This window comes from Temnothorax nylanderi, unplaced genomic scaffold (assembly GCF_030848795.1).
Source record: "Temnothorax nylanderi isolate EJ_2023f unplaced genomic scaffold, tnyl_v1.0 TNYL_tig0033_pilon, whole genome shotgun sequence".
Taxonomy (NCBI): Eukaryota; Metazoa; Arthropoda; class Insecta; order Hymenoptera; family Formicidae; genus Temnothorax; species Temnothorax nylanderi.
Window position 1 is genome coordinate 263,526 of NW_027249095.1, and position 13,668 is coordinate 277,193.

Genomic DNA, 13,668 nt, shown 5'->3' on the forward strand with positions numbered 1-13,668 from the left:
TTGCAAAAATACTTTACAAAGAAATATTTAAGATAAGTATATCTCAAAATAGGCCGTTATACACATACAAATGTATATGCATTTTGTAACTTTGTACTCGATAAACCGACTGAGATTTTCGCGGGCAATCTTCAAGCCCCGATTACAACCAAATGTCATTTCCGGCTCGTCCAACTGGCGCGCCGCGACTTCCGGCGCTACGTCAGGTATACGCGTTTGGGCACATTTTCTCGTGCTGCGCTAGCGCAACAAAACGCGGTTACCGCCGCTACCGCCATCATCATCGTCGTCGCCGCCGCTGCCGCCACCGCTGCCGTTGTCGCACGCGCGAAGGATCCCGATGACTGTCAACGCGGAAATCGGCCACCACGCATCGCCATTTTGTCCGCGCGCGCATTGTTGCCGTATCAGTGCCGATAATTTCGCGGCACGAGTGATACGACGAGCGTCGGAGCGTGGATCGCGCCAGGAGCTGTCGACGAGAGGTAAATACGCCCGGAAAAACCCGCTCGGCATATCGGTGTCGCGACGGTGCACCGCCGAGCGTGACGTGTGTGTGTGTGCGCGCGCGTGTGTGTGTGTGAGGCATGACGATGACGACATATGCCGCGTTTCCCTCGTGCATACTACATACATATATATAGATGATACGTACGTGCGTCCGCGCGAGCAGAGCGAGCGAGCGGAGGCGCGCGCGCGTTCCGGAGCGGAGTCGCGGAGCGCGTCGCGCGCTCCGGCAGAGGGGATCGATCGACCCGTGTGTCTTCGCGGCGTGCACCCGCGCGCGCCTTACCGACCCGTTGGAATTCGGAGCGCGGAGCGCGGACGTTCCCGGGGGGGTGACGTCACCGCGTCGGCACCACCGTCGGGATGGCCCCGGCCCCCGGCCCCCTCCGCCCGGCCGCCGGCGTCGACCGGTCGACGTCGATGGCCAGTCTCGCCGCGCCGATCCGCGTCCCCGAGTCGCTCGTGACCAGCGGCGCGCCGCCCGCGTCCGCCCGGCAGCAGGTTCCTTCTTTTCGTTCTCCATATTATTCTTTCGCTCTTTCTTTTCCGTTTTCCTCCTGCCCTACCTCCCCCCCCCCTACCCCTCCGCCTTCTTTTGGGGAAATCGCACGTCCGGGCGGGACGTACGAGCGAAATAACGCGAGCGGTTGCTAGGTGTCACGGTCACCGTGGGTGGTGTGAGTCGCGGTAACCGGGGACGGGCTCCCCCTCGGTCGCGAATCTTCCCTTTCCTGTGTGTGTTTTTTTGCGAGGCTGCGAGAACCCGCGCTCTGTACATCGTCGTCGTCGTCGTCGTCGTTTCCCGTCGCCGTCGGCATCGTGAGTATCTTCCCTTCGTCGAACCTGATTGACTTTTGCCGCATAGGTAGGCGCTTGTGTCTTGAAGGTCTTGAAGTATCTACAGCAAGACGATTCACGCGATGTATGTGTGTGTATATCTGTGATTCGCGTGACTTTCAACGTTTCTTCCCTTTCTTTCCTCTTTTTTGCTCTGCGTCACCAGAAGACGCCGTTCTCCGACCCCGAGGAGCGGTTAGGTTACCCGGTCGTCGACGCGTTCGATAAAAATATTCGTGGATATCGATACGCGCGCGCGAGGGTCGCCCTCGCCGTCCCCTCCCGCGAGTGCGTCCGAAACGAATTATTTATAATTTATATTTAAAAAAAGGAAAAGAAAAGGCGGATGCGCGCTGTCGAAACGGGCGACGTGGTCCCGTACGTCAGTTTCTCTCTGGGAAAAAGAAGAAATAAGAAATAATTGAGCCGATTAGGCTTCATACAATTAATTTATCGCGGTGCGTAAGAGGGAAGAGGAGGGAAAGGTCGCGGAAGAACGGACGGAAGTCACGGACCGTCGCGAAGCGTAATCGGCAATGTCAACGCGACGTGCGTCGGGAAAATAAAATGTTGACGTTCGTCAGATAACGTGTACAGCCGTTTCGGTTTTTGAAAGTTTCTGCGGAAACCCGACTTGTGTCCGCGTTTCTATCAAGGCAGGTTAATTTTAATCTTGGTTTAACTTATTTTTCATCTTTTTCTAGTTCTAATGTACATTTCTAACAATGTAGATTAACTTTAATCTCTGTTTAACTTACTTGTTATCCTCTTCTAATTCTTAAAACTAGAAAAAGATAAAAAATCGACTAAACCGAGATTAAAGTTAATCTACATTAGTAGAAATGGATATTATATATATATGCATTCTTACACACAATTAACTCTTCGAGTAGGAACCAGGGACATTTGTGTCCGGGCCATTCTAAGAAGCACTCGTTTCTTCGTTCAAAAACAAAATACTTAGCAATTTATTGTTCATAAAACAGCTGTGTAGTCTTCAAGTGGAAGGGTGAAGAAAGTTTCGATACTTTTTGGAGACTTTCTCGAGCAGTCCAAGAGGAGAAGATTCGAAAACACAAATGACCTGATTGCCACTCCGAAGGCAGTAAAAATACGTGGCCACTCGTGGAGGGTTAATATTGACCGTACAGATTCCTTTTTCTAGGAGTCTGGCGCCAGACCGTTTCCCTCCCAACGAGGCATTCTCAAGAACAGAGGAAGATATACAGGTGACCCTCGAATAACACGGTACTTGAATTGCACGGAGTCTCGAATAGCACGGTAAAATATTATAACAATTCTACTTTTTAAACGTTTTTTTTTTTTTTTAATAATTACTTGGAGAAGGCAAGTGCCAATCCAATCTTATATGGATCTGGAGTCCCGAATTGTACGTTTTCCAATGATGCGAAACGTGAGTTCCAAAATTGTATGAATTCCAAGTCTCGTGTAACACGCTTTTCAACAACACGGAACCAATCAATCATGTTATTCTAGGGTTGCCTGTAATGTCAAGTAACGTGCCTCGGGGATTCGCGATCGTGACCCGCGCGGCGAGCAGCCCGCCGGTCGCCTTCCCACCGCGACGTCCGATTTCCGCGACGGTCCGCACCGTTCGGGCTTCGGCGAGGCCGAAGGCCGCGGCCGGAGATCGTGACCGTGCGGTTTTTTGATTCCCATTACGCGGCGACGTACGTGGCACGAGGATTTTCATCGAGGCGGTCCCGAGACGACGACGACAACGACGATGGCCAAAAATTTTCATAGTTCCTGCGCACTATTAATACACCCTTTCCGAGATCGCGGGAAGAGATATAAAAAGAAAGCGGAGAGAGGTGTACCCGCGGGAGAGAAACGCGTGGCCGTAAAGTTATTTACGTATCGCGGGCCGGCGGCGCGCTGGACCGCGCACTTAAATTTTCACGCGTTATTCGGCCCCGCGACTTCGGGGACGGGGACGGGGGAGTTGCAGACGGACGTCCGCTCGTACGTGCGTTCCATCGACTTCGTTGACTTTTTGATGGCCGATGCATCGATCGGGGCACTGCACGCTATCTCCCTGTCTCTGTCCGCGTCGCGAGAAACTGGGAAAGAAGAGGAGAGACGAGCGTTCTCGAGTTCGGCTGTATCCGGCACAGGGATGGATACGCGAGAGCGAATGTTTTTCCCGTCTCGTTTACGTCCTCGGCGTGGAGGATAGGCTATCGATTATCCGCTTCTATGTAGCGCGTACTTACACTCTTTCGATGAAGCCGTAAGGTCGTCGATACGCACACACGTACACGCGTTAAGCGAATCTATCGTTCTGTGCTAACGCGAATCGAGCGGTCTTCGGCGTTACTCCTCTCGCAAGAGTGAGCGTGCTTTTCCCCCTTTTTTTTTTACAGAACGTTGAACCTTAGATACTCCACGTGTGTGTTTGTGCGTCACACGATTTCCGATAATTCCACGTTTTCCCGACACCTACGCAAACCCAAAGCCAAATCCCTGAATACACATCTAAATACGAAGGTACACACCGAGCGGACGCGATCTCGCCACATTTTCTCCGCCTCGCGGTTAAACGCCGGTAAACGGACGCGGCGATAGATCGTCGTCGAAATTAATTAATTAATGAACGCGGCGACGCACCGAGTTATGTCACGACTCGTGTGTCGCGCCTTACGTAATCTAATTGAATCGTAATCCGAGTCACACGGAATCCGCTCGCGAACGCCCTTCCTTAATCTCCCGTTAATCTTCGGACGACATAATTCACGCGGAAAAAGAGGGGCACGCGCGCCCGTTCGAACAATACGGATCTCATTGCCAGGCGACGTTAACGCGATAATTATTGTTAGCCGTCCAAAGGACATTAATCTTCCGAGACTCGAGTCTGTTTATCGTCCGCGATACTATATGATTTAAATGACCTGCATCCATACATCTTTCTTCTCCTCGCGCTTCCGGCTTCGCCCATTCGACACGTAATCGGGGATCACCCGGTGCGGGTATTCCCCCGCGACGCCCCGCGTCGCCCCTGCACACGTGTCGCGGATTCGCCGCTCCGAGGTTGCGTGGCGGACGCGCGTCGGCGCCTGATCCGTAATATACGAAATCCGAAACGACGCGGTTTACTTATATTGGATTCCGGCGTTTCTAACTGCGCGTCGGACTCGCGCGGGACGGAAAAGCGGGACGGCTGCCAGATCGCGGGAGAAAAATCGCCCCGCGGGCGTCAGATTCGCGTCCTATCGACGCCGCCGCCGCGCCGCCGTCGTTTGGCAGGATCGCGAGGGGCGCGCGTCTCTTCCGTTCGCCAGCGGAACGTTTCCTCGTCTGCGACGATTACTCACAGAGACGATCATATAGCGAACGATCGGTGAACAGCGGCGAAACGTAGATATCCTTTTACAAAAAAGTGACTTATGCGTCGTAATGAATGACGCATGACATTATCATAATAATCAAGTAAATAGAAAATGTGCTAATATACGGTCAGGCTGGATCTTTTGTGCCGAATAATATTTTCTGCGTGAATTTATGTACATTTTTTGTTTAGTAAATTACACGCCAGTTACTATTATCAGTCTGGAGACGCAGTCTCAGGCGGCAGCTAGAATCGTACGATTACATAATTAAAATGATAATATCAATTTAGCAATACCGATACTAATACGTATCTTTAGAATTTGCAAATGTACATTCGTGCGGAAAATATTATTAGATACAAAAGAGATCCAATCCGATCGTATATTGGCACATTTCTGTTTACTTGATTGACGTCTTCTCTCGAACCGATATCGAGCGTATGTACGATGTGACGCGATTAGCTCTCGACGGACCGCCATATCTCTCTCTCTCTGCTGGATATAACAATCTCTAGAGAAATTCCGTAGAAAAGGAGGGCAAGGTGACGCGATACACTCGAACGCGAGGGACGGAGGTAAAGCCCGAATTAAGCCCCGTTGCGCTGAGAGCACAATTCGTTTTATTCGTTTTACATCTCGCGCGATTTTCAATCGCGTCACGAAGGCCGGCGTTATATCACCGCGCGGGGCAATTATCGATAATGGCACTCGGTCGAAATTGTTACGTTAACGCACGTATTGCGTGTGTACCGACTGATAATGAGTCTTCTGCCACCCGTGATACGAGCGTGCGGGTGCGAGCAATTATCAGATTCAGATTGTCGGGAGGGATTCTCGCGCGTTGCTCGAGTTTTGAGTTCCCCGTCGAAGAAAAGTCGTCGTCGATCTGACTTCCGTAAATTATTTCATACACGAAAGTATCAAGTTCGAGGGACGTCGTGAGATTATTTTTGTTTCGTCTTTGTTGTTTGGGAGTTACGAGAAAGAAGCGTTTCGCGCGCCGCGGTCGGAGGAATCCTCCGCGGGAGGCCGGAGAGAACACCGAGAGGATCCGCGACGGAGATGATCTCTCCCGTCTCGAAGTCGCGAAGAATTAATATCGCTAACAAAGCTCTTCCCTCTTACACGCATATTCATTTTTACTTTCATATTTACTCTTTTTTTTTTTTTTAGAGTCACGTGAGAATAGTGCAGTAAAATGAATTTCAGGAACTCGACGGAGGAGCTCGAGGAGATCGGCGACCCGCAGCGCACAATGTCGTATCATCGTGGCGGGCAAGCGGGCGCCGTAGCGGTCTCGTACAGCACCAGTCCAATGGCACCGCACTCGCCTAGCCGGAGGTACTCCAGCGGCACCGGCAGCGGTAGCACCACCACCTCCACGATCGGCAGCTCGACGTCCAAGTTCAACACCTACCGCTCCACCGGCACGACCTCGCTCCTGGACCGGCCCGCCGGCTTCTACACGTCGTCCACGAGCTCGGGCTTGCGCTCCAACTACATCTCCTCGGAGTACAGGCGGTCCTATTGCGCGCCAGGAAGGTCAGTATCTCGTTAGTATTCCCTGACGGAAATGACGATCGTCAGCAGTTCGGGGAATTTCCCAGTAAACCCTCGGCGAGTCAGTTTCCCGCTTTTGCGTACCGCGACTTAAATGTACGAATTTTTTTGTAAAGCAACATATAACGCGTAACTTTTGTGTAAACTCAAATACGTGAAGTTGAATGTTCAAGCTTTATTGCTTATCCGCGTGATTCTTATTTTGACTTCTGTGTAAAGTTTCTTGTTCTCGTATTCTTCGCGCCGATCGGGAAAAGAACGTGTCGCTTAGTCGCACCGATGTAATATTTATCGCGCGGTTAACAACGTGGAGAAAGTAGACACGGTTGAACGGCAAGGTGCCGCCGAGTCGAGGGAGCGTACCTTGCAATCATGCTAAACGATGCATGCTAAACTTTTCCTTCCTACATCGATCCACATGAAATCTGGCGATTAAAGTCTTTAATTAAATATGTAAGACGTCACGGGCGCTGTCGCAATTCTTTCCTCGGCTGACGGATCTTGCGGTTGGACTGAACGTGAAATTAAATGCAGGAAGGTGAAAGGTACAAGTTTCCGGTAGTATCGTCGAAAGACAAATGTACAAAGTCAACGCGCTGCCGATGGCAACTCCCGAAATATTGAATTAGAATTTTGTCAAAGTGCTTATATACATTCGATCGGCCCCGCAGCTTCTACTCGTCGGCCTCCACCGGCACGAGCGTCCGCAGGAACTACTCGTCGGAGTACAGTCGATCCAACTGCTCACCCGCAAGGTGAGCGATCCTCGAAATAGGATGTAGACCTTAGGGAGATAACGAAACTAACCCGATACGTACGGAGTCGAGAATTGAGATGTCTACGATAGGCAGATGCTGCTAATCAATATCAAACTCGTATCCTTGAGATAACTTTCTACTAAATAGTTTTGTAAAGTGAATATCGCTTTATTTTTATTCCTTTAATAATACATGGTAATGTCTGTCTTCCACCTTCTAATGATATCGCACCTGTTCATTGCTGTAGAGCTTGATCGCTACCTACCTACGTCTGGAAGTCGCGTCACTTACCTTTATGTTCACGTCACTATAATTCAATTACGAAGGCAGACCCGACATGTAGATCCCCATGTAGATCGTATGTGACCTGGGTAACTGGCATTAGTCCGACGTTAAAGGTCGAGGTCAGCGTAAACTGGTCTGCGCTAAGTCTGCTACCTGTTATTCCGGGTCGGATAGCCCTATCTCGGTGCCGTTAATCAATGGATATTGCCGTCGTTCTGAATTCTCTGTCGAAGGGACGGACGCGGGGACCCAGACGGGATATAAAGCACCATTGAAATTCGCGCAGCTGTGTTATGCCCGTCGAGAGAGCACGTAGCCGCATTTATCGATTTTAAATAAGCGCGCTCGCGCTACGGAATGTAGTCGTGAACCTTGACCTCGCGAGATTATCCGGCCTGTGTGTGTACGCGCGTTCGCGTCCCGGATACCCTTGTGTCGCACAGATTTTCTCTCTTCAGATCCCGACGACGCACTCCACCCTGGATTCTCGATCTCGCGGCCGCGTTATTCCCCCATGAGAATATATTTAAATATCTAGTACGAGCGCGTCGGCGTTCCGAGGCTGTCGCGCTTTTGCAAACGGTGTCGCGGTGTCTGATTTAGTGACCTCCAAACCTCGAAGTAGAAGTAGCGTCGCCCAGTCGCTGGCGGCGGAAACGCTTGTATCTCAGTAGCCTGCAACGCGCGCGAGTCCCTCCGCCAGATACCGAAGAACGGCATCTATACTCGCGCGCGTTGCATAACGCGATCGCGGTAGGGGAGCAGGGGACCTTGGCCACAGGCCCGGTCCAACGAAACGCGATGACCGCAATATTCTTATGTCGGGCGAATTTTGCAGGTCAGTCTCGTCGTCGTCGTACGGCGAAACGGGCGGCAGCAGCGGCGCCGCATTAGCGACAACGATCGTTAACGGCACCAGCGGCAGCGGTAGTGGCAGATACATCTCGTCCACGAGCGCCTCGGTCAGCTCGTCCGCGTCGTCGAGGGAACGCAGCAGCGTCGACGCGTCCGCCGCTGCCGCCGACATCATCAGCAGGTACTCGCCAGCCGGCTACGTGCCCAGTATTCAACGTCAACAACAAGCGAGCGGTGGCAGCGCGCATCACTGGAGGCACCGCTCGACGTCGTCGTCCCTGAACGAGTTGTTCGGCGGTGACGAGCGCGAGGTCGAGCGTAGGGATCTCCGCCTGGAGTCCTCGCTCTCCTCGTCGTCCTCCTCCTCGTCCGTGGCTACTGGTAGCGCGGCCGGCCTATGGTCCAAGTCCGGCAAGAGAAGACCGCCTACGAACAGCACGGTGCTCACCACCGTCGGACATGCACGCACGGACAGCGCCGTGTCTCTCGCCGAGGTAACGACCACCGTCGACGATCACGTTACTCACAAACCGAACGACGACGACGACGACGACGACGAGAACGACGGTACCAAGGACGACGACGATCAGCATAACAACAACGGCAACATCGGCGACACGGGGCGCGACGGCAACGGCGAGGATATCGCGTGCGGATACGGCATTAACAACAACGACAACGAGCGCGACGACGACAACGACGAGGACGAAGACGACGACGAGGACGGGGACGGCGACGACGCGAACGGCGACGATAATCTCAACAATTGCCACCACCGCTTCCACCAGCAGCGTCGCCACCGACCAGACGAGGTCTCACCCGCTAAGCGTAACGTTCTCTCACCCCCTGCCGCTGGTGGTGGTGGTTTGATCGGTGTCAATAGCCTTGACCTGTTAACTAACCTCGCTACTAATTCTCATAACGCCGAGCTGCTGATCAATAACAACGCTCAGGACAAGCTGACAGGAGGGAAGGACGAAGCCGAGATCACGACAAGCGACGAGGTAACGCGCGGCGCCGAGAATGTCACGCCGATCGTCACATTTCTGCAACGCGATCGCGTCAGCGATCGGGACATTCCCGAAGATGGCGAGGAAGAGAACAGCGTGTCCAGTAGCACGGAGAACGGCTTTGGCGGAACGATTGACAACATAGCCGGTAGACCGTCCGTCACGCACGGTGACGACCCGTCCATCCCCTCGACGTCGAGGAGAACGGATCAGCCCGGTCTTTTCTCGGGTACCGCGAGCAACAATCTGACATCGTCACCGACGAATTCATCCACGGCGTATCAGAATATCTATCGTGGGGTCAACGAGCAATATGTGAGTGCGCTTATAAAAAAAAGTAACGTGCTTTGACGCGGAGCAGCATAGATCACGTTTAATTCTCGATCTTTATTAATTGATCGTTTAACAAATCGATTAACAAATATCCTCATAATCATCTCTGTGTTTATGACGTTTTCTTCCTCCCTCATTTTCATAATTGCTCAGTCAATGCTGCGCCGTGAAATTTCATAACATTTTAAATCGACAATCAATGAACCTCACGACCGTAGCATCAAAGACGTGAGTATAACGTGTGTTCGCATGGATCGAAGTACAATCGAATCGCTGAGAAGTAATCACTGTCTGAATATACATAGGCTTAACGGCGTACGTTCTTCTGTGCGGAATATCTATACCGTATATAATTATACGTGTGAGCTTGTATATTTGTAGTCGCAATGTCACAGAATCAAGCGTGAAAGAAAGATCCACAGAGAAGCGTATGTCTCGGAAGGTCGATTCCGTTGTGTAAAGTGATTGTATTACTGTAACGGGAGAGTAATGTTCCTTTTAGAAAGGAGATTTGAGACTGATTTGTTCATTTATTGATGCACAGATTTAATCGTGCCTCGACGTACGTTAGGCGAGAACTATGCCGTCGCCACGCGATTCGTTTACTTCCCACCTGGTCTCGTTGCGAAACCTCTTTGCCCTCTCGCCGTCACCAACTAGAGCCTCTTCGGAGTCAGTCGCTCGCGTTTTATTAATAGCTCAGAGCTCTTTCTCTCTCTCCTTCTCGAACTCTCCGGGAGATAGAGGCACGTTGTCAACGGATTTCGAAGCCACAGTGTGCCGTGGTGATTTACGGTAGTCGACCGAGTTTTCGCACGCTTCCCTCGCGCGAGGATTCTCCGATGCCGTTCAGCAATGCATCGATTCGGACGAATAATCGCGACTGTAGCCGCATCTCCGTGTTCCCCGTAAACTCCTTGAACTGTTTCTAACAGGATGGAGTTCACGAGTCACTCGAGTTTATCTCGCTCAGGAAGGAAGAATGGAAATTCCAAGTTCTCGTATCTTAATCGTAAAAAGCACGTTTCTAAGAATCCTATACTTTTGGCGTTTCGCCAAAAATGATATCGCAAGATATCACCGGTCGTTAAAGCAGCGCTTTGTAATTACGACGTTGACAAACGTGACGTAAATAAATGACGTTGCTTTTTTTGCGCGGACGGGTGGACGACAGATTGTGCGTAACGCACATAAAAGTTTTAATCCGGCGTCGTATCACTCGCCAATTCTTCCGAGATAGTAAGCAGTATCGCTGCGTATAAACTGGATCACGCTCAGGCGATAGGATGGGCTTTGTCGTGTCTGTGGACGGTGACAGCCCTCGTGCTTACTTACGCCTTCTTTCTCGGTACCGCGGCACCTTTGATAACTCGGCCTCCCAAACGTGTTGCTTCGAGAATCAGTTCGTTACGCCTCGGTAATTCGGCGATAACTCGGCCCGCCGTTTCGCGTATCGTCCGATCCTCGTTCACGCATTCACAGGTGAGTATACTCGTGTGATCGCGACGCTTCTCTGTAAATTGCTAGTTGCCGATAACAGTCGGTTTTGTTTTCGTCAATCGCTTAAGTTAAGCGCTACAACATTTGACCTGTCCCATTTGAGTGTACTTTAATAAACACGCGGCCTGACGGAGGCATATATCTCACACGTGTGTACCTAACAAGTACAAAGTGTTACTAACGCGTTATCAGTTTGCATTTGTGTGACGCAAGTTTGTTTGCTATCGCGAGACGCTTAAGCCTCCCCTTATCGAGCGACTTGTGATATTTCCACCGATCGGAATGGATGAATGAATGCTCGGACACTTCAACGGACGATTCAAGACGACAGTATTTGCAACGATATACGGACTCTGTGAAATAAAATTTAATTGATAATAGTATTTACGGTATGTACCTGTGTAGAAAATTTAATTTGTCTAATTACTTTCAGGAGGGAAGCCCGACTAACAGGTCGGCGCGTAGTCGTCTGCAAGCTCTTCGCGACGAACGATGTGGTCTAAACGGCTTACGAAATATCGGAAATACAGTGAGTATCATCTTCAACACAAAACGTCATTTTTGTCGTAAATTTTTACCGCTACGTACAGCCCATTAACATACGTACGACCGTTTTAGTGTTTCATGAACAGCGTGATCCAGTGCTTGAGCAACACGAGACCTCTATTAGAGTATCTGCTAAACGAACAACACTTGGCCGACATAAATACTACGACGTCCGGCATGAAAGGCGCCTTGATCAAAGCGTTCAGCCAAGTGATTCACGAATTGTGGGAGGTGGGCGGTGATCACGTGGTAAACACGACCGCGCTCAAGTCACAGATACAGAGATTTGCGCCACGTTTCATGGGCTATAGTCAACAGGACGCTCAAGAGTTTCTCAGATATTTGCTGGAGGGCTTGCACGAGGACGTCAACAGAGTCACCATAAAGCTACCACCCATACACGGCGACATACCTGATAGTTACACGTAAGGAAGCTATTTACGGGATATATATTTAGTTGACAACATACATATACTTGACGTTATTACTTTATGTATAGGGATATGCAGAAGGCGGTGGAGAGTTGGAAACGGTATCTTCGCAGCGAAGATAGCACGATAGTCGACGTTTTCGTCGGGCAATTACGTTCATCTTTACGTTGCACCTCCTGCGATCACGTATCGGTCACCCTTGATCCGTTCTGGGACCTAAGCTTGCCGATACCAGCGAGAAGCGGCACGGTAAAGCTGAGCCAGTGCTTGGAGCACTTTACTCGAGAGGAGGTGTTGGACGGCGACGAGAAGCCCACGTGTTCTAAATGTCAGATGAGAAGAAAGTGCACCAAGAGCTTCAGCATACAGAAATTCCCGAAAATTTTGGTTATTCGTATCCTTTCTTTAATCGATCTAACACGAACATTTATATATACAAAACTAGCCGAATTATATTACTACACATCCGTTCATTAATAGAGATAGCTCAAATTGTGTGTAAGAAAAAAAAATATTTTTCTTAATGCCATCCGTTAGATTTGAAACGTTTCTCTCCGATGGAGCGCTTTCGCGGCAAGCTGAACGTGATGGTGGACTTTCCATTGACGGGTTTGGATCTCAGTGCCTTTGCCGCCCCGAGAGTTCCGGGCTGCACGTACAATCTGTACGGGGTCGCGAATCACTCGGGCACCACGTACTCCGGTCACTACACCGCGTACTGCAAGCACCCGTACTCGGGAGAATGGCATGAGTATAACGACAGCCGAGTGTCCGTCGTGTCAACACGATCGGTCGTTTCCAGTGAAGCCTACGTACTGTTTTACGAACAACAGCCTCACAGTTCTCACTTGTAACCTTACGCCATACCTTAGAGAGTAAACCAACCATCTTGCCTCTCTCGTTACCTCAGCTCAGCCTAGTAAAAACTTCTGTCTTCTGACGTATTGAAAAGCGACTAAACACTGAAAGAGAAACGGAGAGGGGGACCGTTTCGCGCGGCCCTTCTCCCTAGACAAGTCCAACCGTGACCTCATTGGCGATAATCGTGTCTCTTCCCGCAATACGTTTCTCGACGTAGCGTCGCATACGCCCAATGTCCTTTCATAAAGAGATTACGCATACGTAAATCGATATAATAATTGATGATTCAACATAATTGACATGTACACGTGCTTTCGACGTGGAAAATTTATTTCCGCGAATCATGTTTGACCTATATGAAATTTATTTTTTTACGTAATGTTTTGCGAGACCTAATTTATACGTTTACGATCATGTTTGAAATGAGAGAAGACGATATTGTATTCGTTCGTTACTTCAGCCGCATGGGGAATGTTTCTATCTAGAAGAGAATACGAAAGGTACGAGGTCGCCAAAGATCACACACATACACCACACACACGCGCAACGCTTCAGATGTCTAGTTACTTTTGAATAGACAAGTAGTGACACATCTCTCTCTCTCTCTCTCTCTGTCTCTTTTTCTCACTCTTCATCGAACACGTGGCGACATACAAGCTATTTACTTTTGTAAAATATTTTGTTTAATATATATAACCACAGTCAAGAGTTATTTATTATAATTTATGGAAAGAGAAAAATAAAATAATATATTCGATATTGACACAGATATATAATATATTATTATACATATATATTATATTCCAATAAAAATAGATTACTAAGGAAGGACCAA

General features: G+C 49.9%; 1 protein-coding gene across 6 annotated transcripts; it reads left to right on the forward strand.

Moving 5' to 3' along the window:
• The first annotated feature begins 203 nt into the window (after positions 1-203).
• LOC139770789 (uncharacterized) lies at positions 204-13,596 on the forward strand. Of its 6 annotated transcripts, XM_071702985.1 has the most exons (9): positions 204-485; positions 2,510-2,625; positions 5,904-6,236; positions 6,926-7,009; positions 8,136-9,477; positions 11,429-11,524; positions 11,614-11,966; positions 12,041-12,366; positions 12,510-13,596. In XM_071702985.1, the coding sequence occupies exons 3-9, from the start codon at positions 5,950-5,952 to the stop codon at positions 12,824-12,826; spliced, it is 2,805 nt and encodes a 934-aa protein (XP_071559086.1). In that variant the 5' UTR covers positions 204-485; positions 2,510-2,625; positions 5,904-5,949; the 3' UTR covers positions 12,827-13,596. The 6 variants fall into 6 exon arrangements, with proteins under 6 accessions (XP_071559086.1, XP_071559087.1, XP_071559084.1 ...); XM_071702983.1 differs by lacking the exon at positions 2,510-2,625 and having other exon boundaries at positions 205-485; XM_071702987.1 differs by lacking the exon at positions 2,510-2,625 and having other exon boundaries at positions 206-485; positions 8,136-8,964.
• The last annotated feature ends 72 nt before the right edge of the window (positions 13,597-13,668 follow it).

What these genes read in the sequence shown, in the direction of transcription:
- LOC139770789 (XM_071702982.1), top strand. Translation starts at nt 5,893, where the DNA reads ATGAATTTCAGGAACTCGACGGAGGAGCTCGAGGAGATCGGCGACCCG. An exon ending in GTGGGGTCAACGAGCAATAT is followed by an intron (nt 9,478 to 11,428) that starts GTGAGTGCGCTT and finishes AATTACTTTCAG; the next exon opens with GAGGGAAGCCCGACTAACAG. An exon ending in GACATACCTGATAGTTACAC is followed by an intron (nt 11,967 to 12,040) that starts GTAAGGAAGCTA and finishes CTTTATGTATAG; the next exon opens with GGATATGCAGAAGGCGGTGG.